A 16,882-nucleotide genomic window follows, 5' to 3' on the forward strand; every position below is an offset into this window, starting at 1 on the left:
CTCCTGCCACAGGCAGGGACACCTTGCACCAGACCAGGTTGCTCAGAACCTCATGCAGCCTGACCTTGGACACTTCCAGGATATCCAGAGATAATCAATAATAATAAAGTTCACTAACATAGACCTGATTTGATTCATTTATTTAATAATAAAAATAAATTTTACACATTAAGTGTGTAAAATTAACACACTTCCTGTGCAATTTCAAGCTCGCAGGGTCTTTGCAGAAGAACTCAATTCTCCATTTCAACATGAGTCTGATTTGCTATAAAGGGAAATCACATTTGACATTTAGGAACTAAAGTGTTTACAGCATTTATTACATTTTTCTGATATATTAATAAAATGCATAAGCACAAACTGTTCAACCAAAAAAAGAAATCAAACCTACCTTTCAGTTTTCATAAAAACCATTTGATTTTCTCATAAACAATATGTATGAATTTCTGTGCCACTTTGACATCCTCCTCCACAAGTCAGTATATCCTCAGGACAAATATGGTTCTGCTGATAAACATGTGGCTCTTGGCTTTATTTGTGTTCTGCAGTAGTTTGGATGGGCAAGTCAAAACCCTGGCTGGTTGTCTGTGACCTTTGCATTCTCCTTTAAATTCCATGCATTTGCAAGAGATGATGGAAGAGCTGATAGTGTCTACTGTTATCAGCCACAATAATTAGATTAGATACATTTTTTTGATTGCAAAATAGTCTCTTAATGGATTTTTTTTTTTTTTTTTTTACAGCTACTATTTCCAGCACTTAGTCTCCTTCAGCTGACAAACTTTTTTGGGGGGAGAAGAAATTCAGTTTCTCTTCTCTCTGCACTGTGGGCCCCCAGAGCATGAAGTCTTTTTGCTGCCAGCCCCTGCTGAATGCTCAGCTTCAATTCCTCTTGGTTCAAGGTGCCATTGCTAGAGATAAAACAAAATAGGGGAAATGAGGGCATCTTTCTGGAAATCTGAGCCCTCAACAGTCAAGCAGAGCCATGTTTAGGTTGCCCATATAACTTTCTGCTGTGATGAGCACATTCCTTCCTTGATGACAATGATATATTCTTGGAGGCTCCTTTTATTTTCTGAGCTTAGCTCTTTCAGTTGTCTGCATGCTACGAGATGGAGCAGCAGTTCTTACAGGGCTGCCTAATGCTGTGTGCTGTTCTGCACTTCCAGTGGCTGAATCAAACTGAGAGACAGCTAAAAATGCACCATATTCCCCACCCCAGCTCTGTTTGCCTGGGTAAACATTTGCTGCAGTTACCTGAGGACTCTCATGTAACTCTAAAATTAATGATCTGGACAGTCTCTCCTGCCCCCAGTGCACTGAAAGCTGTGCTCCACACCCTGGAAAAGTTTGGTACTCTGTTAGATAAACACCTGATGTGTTTGGTTATGCTGAAATAGCCCCCTGGGCTCAGCACAGATCAGAAGGTGAAACCACCACTGCCTCCTTTGCAGTCAGATTTCCTGCTCCTTGAAGGACCAGCAGGATCACACAACAAAAGCAAAAGCACATCTCCAAAGAAAGATTCCCAAAACCAAAGTCATGTTTTGTGGCTGGTTTTTACATCCCTGATCCTCCATCCCAGGGAATTTTTTGCCATTAAAAAGGGACTAGGATAATTTCTTTATTCTTTTTACCAACATTGTCATGCCAGCTCAGTCCCTCCTTTTCCTGGAGTCTGGGAGACACCACATCTGGGATCCCACACCTTCCTCACAGCATTGACAAGGAGCAGAGGTTTCCTTCTCAGCAAAATCCCTTGTGCACCCCTCCCTCCTGAGAAGGGAAACACCAGAGAAAGTTCTTCTCCCACACCAAACATCAGTGCTGGGGCCTCTGAGCAGAGCCCAGGCTGAAGCTCTGCTTCCACAACTTGTGTTTGTATCCTCCAGTGAAACCTAACTCACCATGTCAGCCCCACCAGCTGCTTCCAATCTCCTGAGCAGGACTGCTCTGTGCTGCAAACTTCATCTTTCCAAACACAAGCACAATCTGTAAAGCCAGGAGCTTTAGAGAGGATTCCTGAACACCAGGCTGGGAGTCCAAGCAGCACAGGGCATATCTTCCCTGTGTCAGCAGACACCTCATGTATTTTTAGTGCTGTCAGAAACAAACCACTCCTTGATATTCCAAAGGGGGGGAAAGTCTTCTGGAAGTGGTGGTGGAGCTAATATTTTAAAAGACCCTTCTGAAAACTTGCCAGCCTCCTGGGGGAGCTTGTCAACATCTCCCACGTTAAATGAAAGCCACTTTAAAATCCACAGGGGTTTTGAAGAAAAGCTGGAACATATCAAAGCTGCTGGGATGGCAAGCTTCATAACGTGCACAATACATCAACACTTACAGCCAGTAAATCCTCCCCAGCCTCAGGGGAGCTCACAGCCCCCCAGAGTAAGCCCTTTCCTAATGTATCTCTCAAATGAACTGCTAATCCCCTCTCTAAACTTGACAGCTGTCCTGCATGCACTCAAACCCCTCTGTGCTTTAATCCTTCTATCATTCTTGTTAAGTCACTTGTTAGATAATTTTTTGCTTTAATACAAAGAAAGAAATCTTTCCTCCAGCCCCAAACAAAGGCCTCTCTCACCTGCAGCTGGCATGTCCACAGATTTCTTACATATCTGTGCACATATATGTGTGTGTGTGCATTCTCAGGAGCAATTTTGGGCTTTACAAATTCCTGTGGCCAGTGGGAGCTCCCACACCAGTCCCCCCAAGCAGATTTCTCAGACCCCAGCAGATCTGATGGCTTCCTGTGCTCAGATCAGCTCAAATTTCTGACATGGTTTCTGGCTGCTCTGAGAGAGCACAAAACTTTCCCCTTGGTTGGGCAGAGTTTGGCCCATGGTGCTGAACTCACAGTGCCAGCAGCTATTTGTCACTTCTGCTCCAGATGACAGCTTGCCAGGGTTGCTGTGCAGCCCTGCCACAAGAACTCACATGAGACACCACCAAGACAGATGTGGTCTTACACTGCCCAAATCCTGACAAGGATTGCCTAAAGGGTAGTTTGGCATAGGAAATAATCCCAAATTCCAGCTGAGGACAAAGCAGTAGTTTTTCTCTGCAGTTCTCAGTGTTTCAAATGAAGAACATTTCAAAGCACACCAAAACACTAATTCTTCCTAGAAGCAGCTACTTGTCCATTAGCTCCTCTTGACCACATATTTTGTTTACTGCTTGAAACTGATGAAGAGTTTGATTCATGTCAGCAGTGGAATTCCCTGCTCTTGGACCAGCACTGTGACTGGGTGACTCCAATCAGCTGGCATGAGGCTGGTGCAAGTCTGATGATCCCTGACAGCTCTGCAGGGACCTGAGTGGAGCTGTTGAGTATTTGCTCAACACCTGGAACATGCTGGACCACGAGCAAAAGTCTGGACAAAGAAAGCAAGGAAATAATTCCTGCAGCATTCCTCAAACACTTGGATTGCCAAGGCACTGCTGAGCTGTTGGTCAAACAGAGGATGCTGTTACTGCAGTGCTGGTGACAAGTGTCTATCCTTCACAATATTTTCCCACAGAGGATATTTTTTTATGCTGTTCCACATTCTTCATCACTCCCTGCATTGGCAGTGAGGGGAACAGGGCCATTTCCCTCACTGCTACAACAGTGATATGAAATTATTCACTCTGCCTCTTAAAATGTCTACAGAAGATGAGATACAACAATTGCTCCAGGAAGTGATGCTCCACCACTCTGACTGATCACCCCGTGCCCTGTCACCCATCTGTTACCTCTGCCATTCCCTGCTGGCTCCACTGCAAATCAGACCTGAAACACTCTGCTGAGGAGGGCAAGGGTCTGTCACATAACTGCAGCTCAGAGATGAGCTCTGGGCTGAGCTCCCCATAACTGTGAAATGTCCCTGTGCTCACCCAGTGCCCCACACAAGCATGCTCTGGAACAGGAGCTCCTTTGGGAATGTTTTCAGTACTGAAATGAGTCCATTTTCCAGCTCTGCTCCCTGCAGCCATCCTTACTGTGCCCTGGCCCTTGGTGCACCCACTTCCCAGGCATTCATGTGGCCAGGGAGGCAGATCCAGCCTGGTGGTGCTGGAGGCAGCCCCTGAGGAGGTGTTCCTGATACCTGAGCTAATGAATCCTGCCCATTTCAGATGCAAACAAAACACATTGGAAAGCTGCTTTACCTGCCAGAGGAGCACCTGTTAGACTGACAAATAAGGGCCATGTACAGGGGAGACAGATTTACTTCTGACAAAACCCCACCCACCCTGCTCAGCCCAGCAGCTCTCACCAGGGGCTGGAAATTAATAGGATCTTTGCATTGTCAACTCCTCTTGCCCGAATGGAAAAGCACACCTGATGCTTCCCAAAGGACAATATGGTTTCTGGGTTTCCTGATTGGAATGGAACCATCAGGGGCAGCAAAGGGGACTTGCATGTCCCCACCACAGCCCCTCGTCCTGCAGTACAGCAGCTGTCCTGCAAGGACTGACCAGGGGAGTGAGGGCTGGGCCACCAAAACCTGGATTCCCCAGGCCCAAAATGGGGCTCTGCTGCCTGTTCTGCTGCCTCTGCACCCACCCACTGCACACAGAGCACTCACAGGCACAGCACAGGCCAGGCTCATCCCTTGCTAGGGTTGAACATTCCAGACCGGCTCCCCATGCCTGAGCAGCACTCCAGTGAGGGCACATACCTCACCTGAGATCCCAGCCACCCTTCTCTAATTTAATTCATTAAAACCCACTCCTGACAGGGGCGCAAAGAAGAAATCATCTGCCCCACACAACTTATTAGCAGCGATGGGAAGGCACCTGCTGCCCCGCATGAGCTCAAAGGCTCCTTGGAGCCTCTTCCCTCTCGTACAGCGCTAAACTTGTTCTGTCCCCGCATCGCTGTGCTGCGGGCAGACTCCTCCCTGCCGGCTCCTCCGGGCCGGGACTGCGCTTTGCCGGGTCCGGCTCACACGGGCTGCTCCGGATCATCCTGCGGCTCCGCTCTCGGTCCCGCTCCCGATCCTGATTCCCATCCCACTCCCGATCCCAATCCTGATCTCCGTCCCAATCCCGGTCCCGCTCCCGATCCCGATCCCGATCCTGATCCCCATCCCCATCCCCATCCCCATCCCCATCCCCATCCCACTCCCGATCCCGATCCTGATCTCCGTCCTGATCCCAGTCCCCATCCCGCTCCCGATCCCGCTCCCTATCCCAGTCCCGATCCCGGTCCCGGTCCCGCCGCACCTGCGGGACCGGAGCGCGCCCCCAGCGGCCGAGCCCCGCCCCCTCGGCCGCTCAGCCAATGAGTGCGCGGAGGGCGCTGTCCTGCAGCCAATGGGAGCGCGGCAGCCGCGCCCCCGCCCCCTACTTGAGGCGCTGCGCGCGGCCGCGCGCTCGCAGAGGCGGCGGGAGCGGCCGCGGAGCGGAGGGGACCGGACCGGACCGGACCGGACGGTGCGTCCGGCGCTGCCCCGCATCGCGCCCGAGGGAGGGGCCGCTCCCATGGAGGCATTCCCGGGCACCAAGCTGGAGCAGCACCGGCACCTCCCGCCCGTGGAGTGCCTGCCGGGCGCCCGCTACGGCGGCCGGAGCCACAGCGCCTGTGGGAACGTCTTCAACTCCTGGAACGACTATTTGGGGCTGGCCACGCTCATCACCAAGGCAGTGCGGCCCGGCAAGGGCTTCGGCGCCGAGCCCCCCTCGGTGGTGGTGGCGGCCGCAGTGCCGCCGGCCGAGGAGGAGGAGGAAGAGGAGGAGGAGGAAGAAGAGGCGGCGGGGCCGTACTTCGAGGGCGCGCTGGACTTGCACGACCTGGAGCTGTGCGGGCATCACCATCACCACCACCACCACGGCGAGGGGCTGCTGGAGGAGCGCTTCGCCGAGTTCAGCCCGTTCCCCGGGCGCGGCGGCCCCGCCGCCGTGGTGCTGGACTGCTCGGGGGAGCTGCCGGGCCGGGAGGGCGCTGCCCACGCCTGGGGCGGGCTGGTGGTGGCGGGGCGGCTGCCGGCGCACCCGCGGGCCGCCTCCCGCCTGCTCAAGCCCGAGCTGCAGGTCTGCGTCTTCTGCCGGAACAACAAGGAGGCGGTGGCTCTCTACACCACGCACATCCTCAAGGGACCCGACGGCCGCGTCCTGTGCCCGGTGCTGCGGCGCTACACCTGCCCCCTGTGCGGCGCCAGCGGGGACAATGCCCACACCATCAAGTACTGCCCGCTCTCCAAAGTGCCGGCGGCCCGGCAGCTCCGGCACGCCCGGACCGCGCTGGGCAGGAAGGGCCGCTAGCCCGGGACCCCCGGGACTCGCCCCCGCGCTGGGCAGGAAGGGCCGCTAGCCCGGGACCCCCGGGACTCGCCCCCGGCTGGGCAGGAGGGGCCGCTAGCCCGGGACCCCCGGGACTCGCCCCCGGCTGGGCAGGAGGGGCCGCTAGCCCGGGACCCCCGGGACTCGCCCCCGGCTGGGCAGGAAGGGCCGCTAGCCCGGGACCCCCGGGACTCGCCCCCGGCTGGGCAGGAGGGGCCGCTAGCCCGGGACCCCCGGGACTCGCCCCCGCGCTGGCACTGCCCCGGCCCCGCTGCGCGCTGGAACGCGCGGAGCCCGGCGCCGGGCAGGGGGACTGCGAGCCGGAGATGCGCTGTGTTTGTTTATTGTAAGAAAAAAAAATATATATGTGATTTTTACGGAGACGGCGAGATCTGACTGGGTGGGCGTGCCGCAGGGGGTCCGAGGGTTAAACCAGGGCCGGGGAGGTGGCGGGGGGTCCCCGGTGCCCCCAGAGCCCCCGGTCCGGTTCGGCTCTGCCCGACCCGAAGCGCATCCGTGCCGGCGAGACAGCGGGCGGGAGAGCTGTTCTTCATTGCCGGTTAATAGCAGGGTATTTAATTAGGGTACAACACTCCTTCAGTGAAAAGAGCTTGCTTTTCAGTTCCTAAAGCAAACATCCCACCGATTTTCTTTGCTAGTTTGAAAACCGGGTGAGCGAATCGCGATGGAACCTGCCCCTCAGTAATTGACACCTGCTTCCCGAAATCGCAGGATCCGAGCGGTCACCGTTCCTCTCGCCCTGGTCTCGCAGGTCCCCGTGACGAATACTCAGCTTTAGAGAAGGGCTGAGAGGAGAAAACATCCAAGTGCATGTTTGGAAACGTGATGACTCCAGGCTGGAGTGCAAACTGAGCCCTTTCTGCTGACAGAAAGGCAGTAAGAGTGGCAATCGAGCAAGCTTTGATGTGGCTGTGTTTGTGGTGGAGAATGGGGGAAGCTTGACGGAAAAAGACCTGGAGTAAAGCAGAAAGCTGTGACCATAGGAGAATGGAAGGGAGGTTTGTTTATTTTCAAGAGTTCAGAGAATGTGGCTTTAACTCGTTGCAAGTAAAGGAGATCTACCCATGTGGATAACGAATATCCTTAACACTGCACAGACTGTACAAAGCATAAGAATTAGGCTGAAGTCCTGGACCACTCTGAGTGATGGCAGTTCCTTGGTGCTGTCAGCCAGTACTGCCTCACTTCTAATCCCCAAAAGGAAAGGAATTGCTTCTTTTGTTTATTTTGGGGTGGTTTTTTTTGTTACCCAGAGGTAGAACAAGGAGCAGCAGCAGTTTGGAGTTTGAGTCCTCTGGAGCAGAAAGGCTGGTGCTGGAGTTTTCAGTGCAGAGGATCCACACTGCTGTGTGGCTTCACCGTCACCTGGGGTGTGGAGGGGTGCTCAGTCCACAGGGGCTGCCCTGCCAAGGGCAGGGAGGTGAAGAGAGCCTTGTGGAGGAACTGCCAGGACATCACCAGCAAGATGAGAAGGGAGATGGTCCTGGCAGAAAAAGGAACTAGGAAAGTGAGGAGGCACCACACTTATGTGGTTTCCTTTTGAAAAGCAGCTCAGCAGGGTGGCAGATGGGGTCAGGAGAGCAGGACAGTCAAGAATGGAGTCAAAACATGTGTGGGATGGGCTGGGGATGAGGACCCAGGGCTCATTATTCATCACTGCTGTTGACTTGCAGCCACAGCAATTAGGAGGAAGAAAGTGATTTTTGTGTGGAAGTGTTCCCTGAAATCTCCATCAGATGGCTCCAAAGATGGTGTCAGGTCTAATTATCAAATGCACTGGGGCTTGCACTAAATAATACTTAGTGGTTACAGCTATCCTTGTGCCAGCCTCCCTCTCCCTGTGCTAAACACATTACATTTTGTCTCTTGCTCTATGGGGAGTGCACCACAGGCTTTTCTAAGCTGTTAAAGTTAGATGTGTTTAGTTTTGTGATTCCTGGTCCACATTGGTTTAATCTGTGTCCACCACACATTAGAATCAAGCTCAAGTGTGATGCTGTGGGAAGAGTTTTCTTCTGTACTTTTGTTACCTCCTTGTGGGAAACTTGAAGATCCTTATATACATTTTAATGCAGTTGACTGTTACTGGACACAAAAGCAAGAAAGATGAAAGAAAATGTGTCTCGGGTGTTTTCTGAGGGTTAACTGGCTGGGCTGGATTGGAGGTGTTTGCCATGTCCCTGCCCCACCTCTCTGGTTTTCACATTAAGCTGCTGTGCAGCACCAGCCCTATAGCAACACCTAGAAATCCCTCAGGATAACAGCAGATCCTGTGTCTTGGATGGCCCTGGCCTTCTGCAGAGCCTGTGTAAGGGGAAAGCTTCTATCCTCAGCCTGTGCTGCTGCCTGCTGCTCCTGGTTCTGTTCTCCAAGCACCTGCAGCTTGCTCTGGAAAGGCCAAGAGCTGCTGTCATCACTGCCACCCAGAATTAGGCATCTCACCAAAGGCTTAACAGGTACAGGGGAACAGTAACAGCTTCCAGACCAGTTGGGGGTGGGGGAGATACAATAAACAAACAACAAACTTCAGACTATTGCAGAAAGATGACAGGATTCAGCAAAAGAGCCTGACAGCAAGGCTCTTCAGATTCTTTATGTAATCATTCAACAGGACAATTTGCCCTTTAAAGATTTCCAAGTGTGAGTCTTAACAGACTAAACCTTAAAGGCTTTTTGATTCGTTTTATTTTAAAGTAAGCTCACGTTATTTCTGGTGCACCAGCACACTCCTTGTGGCATTGAGTGAGCAGAAACAGGCTTGCTCTTGGTAGCTCCAAAAAGGTTATTACAACAGACAGTGTATTGCTACTTTGACTCCTTTAATACAGGGAACTGTTTGCATTAGTAATTTAAATTCTGGGAACAGCAAAGAGCCTAATCTTAAAGCAGCCCAGATTAGAGCTGTATTATGCTCCACAGAAGAGGTCTGTAAAAAGTGAGATACTATTCTCACTCTTCTATGGGCATCTGCAAATCAAAATGTTATGGTCAGCTATTTAAACCTGTGCATGTAAGTCATGACATTTTCTATAGTGATAGTCTGGCAAGAGGAGTGAACACAATACTGGATAATCATCCTCAGCTAGTACTAGTCCTGGCAAAAAGCAAGCTACTTCTAATTAGAAACTACTTCCAGATGTAGAGGTAACTTGATTCAGCTTTAGTCAGATAAGTCTGTGCCCATCTTTAATGGAAATTCTCTTTGGGCAGGTTGCTGTCAGTCTGCTGACAGTGCCTCAGGCAGATGCCATAGGACCAAACCACAATGGCTATAAATGTCTTTTTTTCTTCTTTTTTACAGTGTCAGTTTGACCCACCAGATATATAGATTAATTGTTACTGGAGATGAGTTGCTAAGAGTTGCATGGGGAGGAAGATAAAATTCTAAAATGACTGTTGCCTGGACAAAACAAGTGATACACTAAAAATGTAACAAGCTTTGGCAAAGCTTCCTATCCAAGAGAGAAAGGGCTAACAGAGCTTAAAGTGCAGCAAGGGAGGTTTTGATTAGCAAAATGCTAATAAATTGTTTTTAGAATCTCCATCCTACTGTAATTAAATGAATTATTTTTATTTAAGAGGAGGACCAGACAAAGTGTAGAGCATTTCAGCTCCAGTTTGCCCTGCCATGGCAAAAAAGGAAGAATTGGGAGTTTTTGTTACACCACTTGAATGCCTACTTCTTGCAATGCTGCAGGAAAGCACAGGATGGGCACTAGTGCCTGAATACCAGGGAGATTTTGGATGCTGCATTTCACTGACCTAATGCCTTCCCATTGTAGGCTGACACCATTCAGCAGTGCCCTTTAGCCACAGGAGGAGAACTTGCTTATGTGCAGCAGTTCTTGCCAATGACAGCAGCCCAAGGACAGTAAAACAACAAAGATATGTTTCATTTGCAGCAAGACAAGCCTTCCAGTACTCTTGCTGAGGTCCACCCCACCATCCTCCTCATGGCCTCACTGAGGTCACCAAAGTCACAACATGTCCTGGGCTGCAGCTGTGGCTGTGCCCAGTCAGGAGTAGCACTACTGCACCCTGCCAGCACTCATAAATATGGATTTTGTAAAAAAAATGTTAGTTTTTATAGGTAAAACACTCTAGAGAAAGCTTAAATATAATGGCAGTGATGCCTTCAGTCGTGCCAATGGGCTGGGTCAGTGTCTGGACTGTTCCTGGAGTGGGAAGGAAACAGCATTTTTCATACCTGACACTGCCTTGCTGGAGGTTTATTTTGATCCATCAACATTTGCATCCATTCAAACAGCAGCAGCCTTATGTTCTGCCTTCTAAATAGAGCCTGTGACAGTTTGTATTCTTCTATGGTTCACTGAAAATTTTAGCTGTTTAATGGAGCATAACTTAAGGCAAAGATTGACACACAACTCATTTGGCTTCATCAACATTTTCCTAATTTTGTGCTCATGTTTAATGATGGTGGGAGGGGGAGATTTGAGCTGTTGGGTTTGGTCAGCAGAGGTTTTTGATCACTGTCAGTCAGTATTGTGTCTAAACAGATCAAGCAATTAAATACACACTGGAAAGCCTGCAAAGCTCACATCTCCTCAGCTTCTCAAGCTGCCCAATCCTGAGAATGCAACACTCATTGAAAACATTATCACAATCTCAAATAATGCAAATTAATAACACAGATTGGGAAACAGCTTTAGCTGCTGCAGGGATGACTAACACTCATCCCTGTGTGAAAGCATCTTTGTGGATGCAATTAAAGCTGAAGGTATAATCACTATTTACATATTACAAGGCTGGAGAAAGGCAAATGTTGTGCCTATCATTGATAAAAGGCTGAAAGGACCATCTGAAGAAGCACAGGCCAGATGGTATCACTTCAGTCCCTGAGAAAATCAGAGCAAGTCCTTTCAGAAAGGATGCAGAAGATGACTGGGAACAGCCAGAATGGAATTACTGAGGGTAATCCATGCCTGGCTCACCTGCCTGCTATAATAAAGTATCTTTGTGGATGAGGAAAGGAGCCCTGGATATTCATCTCAATTTTAACAAGGCTTTCAGCACTGTCTCACCCAATATTCTTGCACCCCAGCTCAGGATGCTACAGCCCAAATAACAGAGACAAAAATACTGGCTGCATGTCCAGGGCTGAGCTGGAACCATTCTCTAGGCCCTGGAGGCTGCCACAGGATGACACTCAAGGGGAGCTCCAGCCCACACACCTGGGACAGGGCTGCTGGCCAAAGGGATGGACAGGAGCCTGCTGAATTCAAGAGGGAGCAGGGCAGGGGCTGCCCAGCCAAGGAGGGAGCCCTTGCAGCACATCTGGGTCCTGGCAGAGCATGAGGCAGCAGGGTCCAGGCTGTTTGAGCTGGGCACTGAACTGTTTGGGCCTGGATCGTGCCTGTAGAAGGAAAGGATCCCCCTCAGCTCACCTCATCTTTCCCCTCTGGGGTTCCATTCCCCCCATAGAAGGACTTGGCCAAATTAGAGTTCAGCAGAGGGCCAACATAGTGTTCAGGGGCTGGAGCACACTCCTGGGAGCAAAGGCTGAGGGGACAGGGCTGGTTCAGCCTGGAAAAAGGAATGGTTTTAGGGGAGACCCCACAGCAGCCACCCATTTCCTACTAGGAAGTTATCTGGAAAATTCCAGCTCTCCACAGTAGCACACAGTGAGTAGAGAGACACAAAGTCAAAAGAGAGAGGTGTAAACGTTTGAGGGCCACAAAAATGACCAGAGAGCTGGAGCACCTCCCCTGTGAGCTGGGGTTTTTCAGCCTGGAGAACAGAAGGTTCCACAGATCCCTAACTGTGGCCTTTGAAGGGAGCCTGTAAGAAGCATCTAAGATTTTTTGGCAGATTCTGTTGTGATAGGAAAAGGGTAATGGTTTTAAACTGAAGGATGGTTGATTCAGATTAGATACAAGAGGTTTTTTAACAATGAGGGTGGAAAACACTGGCACAGATTACCAAGAATGGCTGCTGTTCTCTGGTTCCATCCCTTTTGGGACTGTATAAAGAACAAAAAATACAGTTTTTTTAATGCTTGGAAAACACTTCCTCCCTGAACGAGCCCTGTGACTCAACCAGCAATGACATGACAGGATCCAAAGACACAAAAATCAAACCCTGAGAAGATGGCTCTGAGACCAAGTTTTCCCCAAGAAAACTACTGGCCCTGGATAACCCAGAAGAGGGCAGGAAAAGGACAAGAGGAGTATTACAACTTCTGTTCACTCATCAGGTTTCTCAGGGATAAACTAGCCCAGGTGTTCTCACCTTCTCCTTTAGCTGGTACAGAACAGGTCTGAGAACAGAAAAGAGTTGTTCAACAGTTGTTCTGCATGAACACATAGTGCAGGACTCACTAAAAAGCCAAGACAATGCAGCAGCTAATTCCTTAACTTGTTTATTTATCATTGAAGAAACACACAGCAGCAAGTTCTGTGTTGGCTTCAGTGTGACCAGATCATTCCTTGTTGTTACTGCACCCCAGCTTTGAAGTCAACACAGCCATTACTACAAATCACTTTTTTGGAAAGAGAAAGAATTGACCCTGAAGACAAAAAATTGGGGGGAAAATTAAACAATTTCTCCAAAACCACACATTTTAAATATGACAATATTTATAAATCCTTGAAAGGCATGAATTATCCAGTAATGGAAAAAGCAGTTGTGATACTGGCAACAGAAAGTACATAGCCATATGCTTACCAAAACACTGAAATTGTAAAAACTGCAAGTTTGATTTGTACACTGCAGCAGTGTGTACATTACTGGAACAATGACTGCAAAGTGGCCTCAGAGGCATTATGGATTCAAGTAAATCTACATAAAATGTCCCAGTGTAGCTAATTCACAATGTTTATTGTATTCAATTCAAATTTAAACAACTTACTGAATTTAGATAGTGATAAAATATCTCAGAAACCACTTGTCCTCCAACATACCTATGTAAAAGAGGGCATTTCTACTTTTTGGCTAATTATGCAAATTCTTTTAGCTCTGCCTTTTCAATAATTCCACTGTGTGAACAGAGGCATTTTCAAATGCGTGTCCTGTGACAATAGTACCCCATTCCAAATTAAGAAAGACTAAAAATATAAAGGACAGCTTGTTTTGGTGCAAGAGAGAAGCTCTACTGAAGACAGCTGTTGGGCTTGCTTCTTTTTATTTTAGCAACAAATGACCCATGAAATAAGCATCATTTGAAATTTCAAAACCTGGCATTCAATTTCCAACCTTCTGCTGTGAGTTTTGTGCATGATCAATCTATATGAGTAAGTAATTCATGCTTTCATGTTACCTCAAAACATTGGTTAAAGAATTCCAATTCAGAACGTTTATAAGCACAAATATAACCTGTGGATTCGATCCAATCAAAACTAAAACATCGGTTCAACTCTGTGATTCCCACTTAACGTCGTACGGTGGTCCACCCTTCTTCATCTGTCTCGTTTTTAGTGCGGCGCACGGGCTCACGCTCCTTCTCTGGTTTCCAGGATCCTTTCTCCTTCTCCCCATCCCTCTCCCTCTCTTTGGATGCTGCTGGGGGAGCAGCAGCTGGAGGAGCAGCAGGAGCAGGGCCCGAGCGCCGCGCCGGTTCCCGCTCCTCGCCGCGCTCTTCCCTCCTGTCGTCAGCGCGGCGCCACGAGCTCGCTGCGGAGCAGGAGAAACAGAAACAGCTCAGTCAGCCTCCAACTAACAGAGACAATGACAATGGCCAAATACACGTTTTCATTTTATAGGGAAGTAACAGCAGAACTACTCAAACCTCGTCTCAAGTTTGGGATTGTGGTGAGCAAGCTCAGCGTCGTCTTTAAAATACTGCAATAAGAATGTTCTACTGATGTACTTGGTTTTATGGTGTAAAAATATATTCTTATATTAGCAGAATTAAAATCACAAAAGTGTCTCCTTAGAAAATGACTGAACTGTGAAAAAAGAAAGATCCTGACTTAAAAATATCTGTGGAAAATGTTTAGATATTTGCTGTTATTAAAAGAGAGGAAATGGCTCTTCGGCCTACTGGAATCAGAGGCCAAATGGTACTGAATTACATGACTCCACTGGTAACCACATCCACCACCCCTTACTGTACAAAAAACTGTTCATTTCCACCAAAAAGAATGCTAAGAGTGTGTGAACAAAGCTGTGGCAGATGCCAAGAAGTCAAATACCAAAATTTCTTGATACATTAAAAAAAAAAAAGAATGTCCACACTGAGAACACTGCCTTTCTGTCAGCAGCACTCCTGTGTTTGATCACATGTTCTGTTCCAATCTGCTCCCAAGTGCAGGAATACCCACATCTGGGGCAGAGACAAAATGAGATTCTGAAGATAAGAATACCAGAATCACAAGATGTGGTGGTCTCTCCGGACTAAATGGATTTGCTGTTACTGTATTTTAAGAACACAGCAAAGGATTAATAAATATACAAAACTAATATAGGTATGTCATCAAAATTAATACTATATTAATTACCAATTAATACCAAATAGGGTGTGAAACCCTCTTTCAGAAATATTTCTGTCACATTTTAATGGCTTTAAGGAAAGGGTCAGAAATTAATTTCTGGGATGTCTGCCTTGATAATCTAAACACAAGGACTAACATACACCCAGACACAATCCTGTGAGAAGTGCATACTTGAAATGTTATCCTCCTCCTGTCGATGTGAAATGCTACTAAGATAGAAAAGAACAAATTACAAATAGTTAAGATTCCCTGAATTCTCAGTTACGCCGAAGGTGCTTTTTATTCTTTTGTTTAGGGGAAGGCAGTTAGAAGGCAGGCTGCAAAGATGAGCTGTTCCCATGTGAGGGAGCAGGGAGAGGAGGGTTTGGGGACACCGAAGGGAACCTACGCTCGTCGCGCTCGGCGCGCGGGGCCGGCCCTCGGCGCAGGGGCGGCTCTCGGTCCTCGCCGCGCCGCTCCCTCCCGTCACGGCCACCTCTGTCCCACTCCTCACGGCGACCTGAATCTCTCCAGCTGGAAGTTTCCTCGGCTGGCCCTCTCCTCCAACCGCCGTCATCCCTTTGGCCACGCAAAACATAAAACTAGATGTTAAGATTTGTATCTTTGCTGTGGAAAGGAGCAGTAATAAATCATAACGTGGCTATTTACAACCCCAGTGGGTGTCTTATTTTTGGTTTTGTTTTTCTGGAGCCTAACATGGAATTCTCTTGATAATAGGTTAAAAATAAAAGATTAGAAGCATTTTAAGCATTTTGGAATTCTTCCTGTAAACAGATAACATCATCCTAAAGATAACAAACTAAAAAGGCCCCAAAATGCCCCTATCCATTTGCTGCTCTAAAGTGCTTAGATTCACACAAACAACCCTTTTCTTTTCACTCAGCAATTCCACGTTATTCCTGTACCAGCATAGCCCTTTTTTGTTTTTTACCAGAAACATTCTAGGAGTTCTTAAACAGAAATCAGACCTGGGACGCCTGAAACGATCGTCTCGATCAAAATCTCTCTCCCTGTCAAATTCCCGTTCCTTCTCATTTTCATCCCGATCTTTGTCTCGATCCCATTCACGGTCTCCCGAAGGTCTGGAGTCTCGGGGAGGGCCCCAGCTGTCCTCACGAGCCTTCTCTCGTTCTCTCCACCCCCCTGCAAGAAAGAAACACAGTCAAAGGAGTTTGTGACTGACCTCTGATCTCTCTTGTAGACAAAGAACCCTTTACTTCCTCACAGAAACTGGTTCTTCAAGTTCTGACACCTGAAGATCCAACTCAAGATGTTTGTAAGAGGTTTGCACATGGGAGCCACAGAGAAAGCACTGTGCAAGCTGCTAAATGTAAAGCCAGTAACGCACACCTCATGTCAGGGCTGCCTGGAATAGTCCAGCAGAGCTGGCTGCACCCTGCAGATTTCATTTACAAACCACAAGGGTCCAGTGCAAAACAAGTGCAAGAAGCAAAGGGTGTAGCTCAGACAGCAGATTCCTTTGTGAAAATCCACAGAGATTTTAAGCAAGCAGATTTTTAAAGAACTTACTGCTTCTTTAAAGCACTACTTTAAAATGTCACTTTTGTTACCATCCACTTAAGACTGCACTCTGCAATACTGCTCAGTTATTTATAATGGGAGTTCTTTATTATGTAGCCCGCTTTGGCTTTAAATAGGAAAAACTGAAATGCAGGTTTTGATATTAATAGCAAGGTTTCTAAAATTCTGGATTAGAGAATTAGTGTCTATGAAAGTTGACCTGGTGCCTGCCAATACGTAAGTGAAAAGAACCAGGAAATCAAGGTCTTATCTAATATTTAAATGTCATCAATAGTTCAGGAAAGAATCAGAAACAGCTCTAGACACCATCAATGACACTTAAGAATAGAAATAAGCAATATAAGAATAGGATAATTCAGATTTTAAAAGACCTCAGAAGGTCATTTAATCCAAGCTCTGCTCTAAGCAGGACTTTCAGGAAGGGTTAAAAACAAAAAGGGAATGTTAAAAACGTTATCTCTGTACATATAGACAGGGCTTATCAAAACCAGACCCACTTGAATGAAGTATCAAAATCCTCCTTTAGAAGGAGATTAACTTCAGACACATGGAAGGGGTAGGGAAAGAGTTCAAGGTGTGCTAATCTAGTGAAAAAGCTCCCA

The 16,882-nt window shown here is 48.1% G+C and overlaps 2 protein-coding genes and 1 long non-coding RNA gene across 3 annotated transcripts in view; 1 reads left to right on the forward strand and 2 right to left on the reverse strand.

Moving 5' to 3' along the window:
* Positions 1-760: 760 nt before the first annotated feature.
* LOC306805203 lies at positions 761-3,949 on the reverse strand. Its single transcript, XR_013775145.1, has 3 exons — positions 1,899-3,949; positions 1,638-1,758; positions 761-911 (listed from the first exon to the last, which is right to left on the reverse strand). It is a non-coding gene; the product is annotated as an uncharacterized lncRNA (long non-coding RNA).
* Positions 3,950-5,395: 1,446 nt separating this feature from the next.
* Positions 5,396-6,648, forward strand: NANOS1 (nanos C2HC-type zinc finger 1). Its single transcript, XM_079312497.1, has one exon. The coding sequence runs from the start codon at positions 5,470-5,472 to the stop codon at positions 6,247-6,249; it is 780 nt and encodes a 259-aa protein (XP_079168623.1). The 5' UTR covers positions 5,396-5,469; the 3' UTR covers positions 6,250-6,648.
* Positions 6,649-12,651: 6,003 nt separating this feature from the next.
* The window catches only part of EIF3A (eukaryotic translation initiation factor 3 subunit A), a 28,375-nt gene continuing 24,144 nt past the window's right edge, over positions 12,652-16,882 (reverse strand). Inside the window, exons 20-22 of the mRNA XM_079312498.1 lie at positions 15,707-15,881; positions 15,127-15,296; positions 12,652-13,917 (exon numbers count right to left, since the gene is read on the reverse strand). Of these exons, the coding sequence (XP_079168624.1) occupies positions 13,676-13,917; positions 15,127-15,296; positions 15,707-15,881 (587 nt within the window). The 3' untranslated portion in view covers positions 12,652-13,675. The remainder of the gene's footprint in view (positions 13,918-15,126; positions 15,297-15,706; positions 15,882-16,882) is intronic.

The sequence above is a fragment of the Erithacus rubecula genome (genome assembly GCF_903797595.1).
Source record: "Erithacus rubecula genome assembly, chromosome: 9".
In the NCBI taxonomy this organism is placed as follows: domain Eukaryota; kingdom Metazoa; phylum Chordata; class Aves; order Passeriformes; family Muscicapidae; genus Erithacus; species Erithacus rubecula.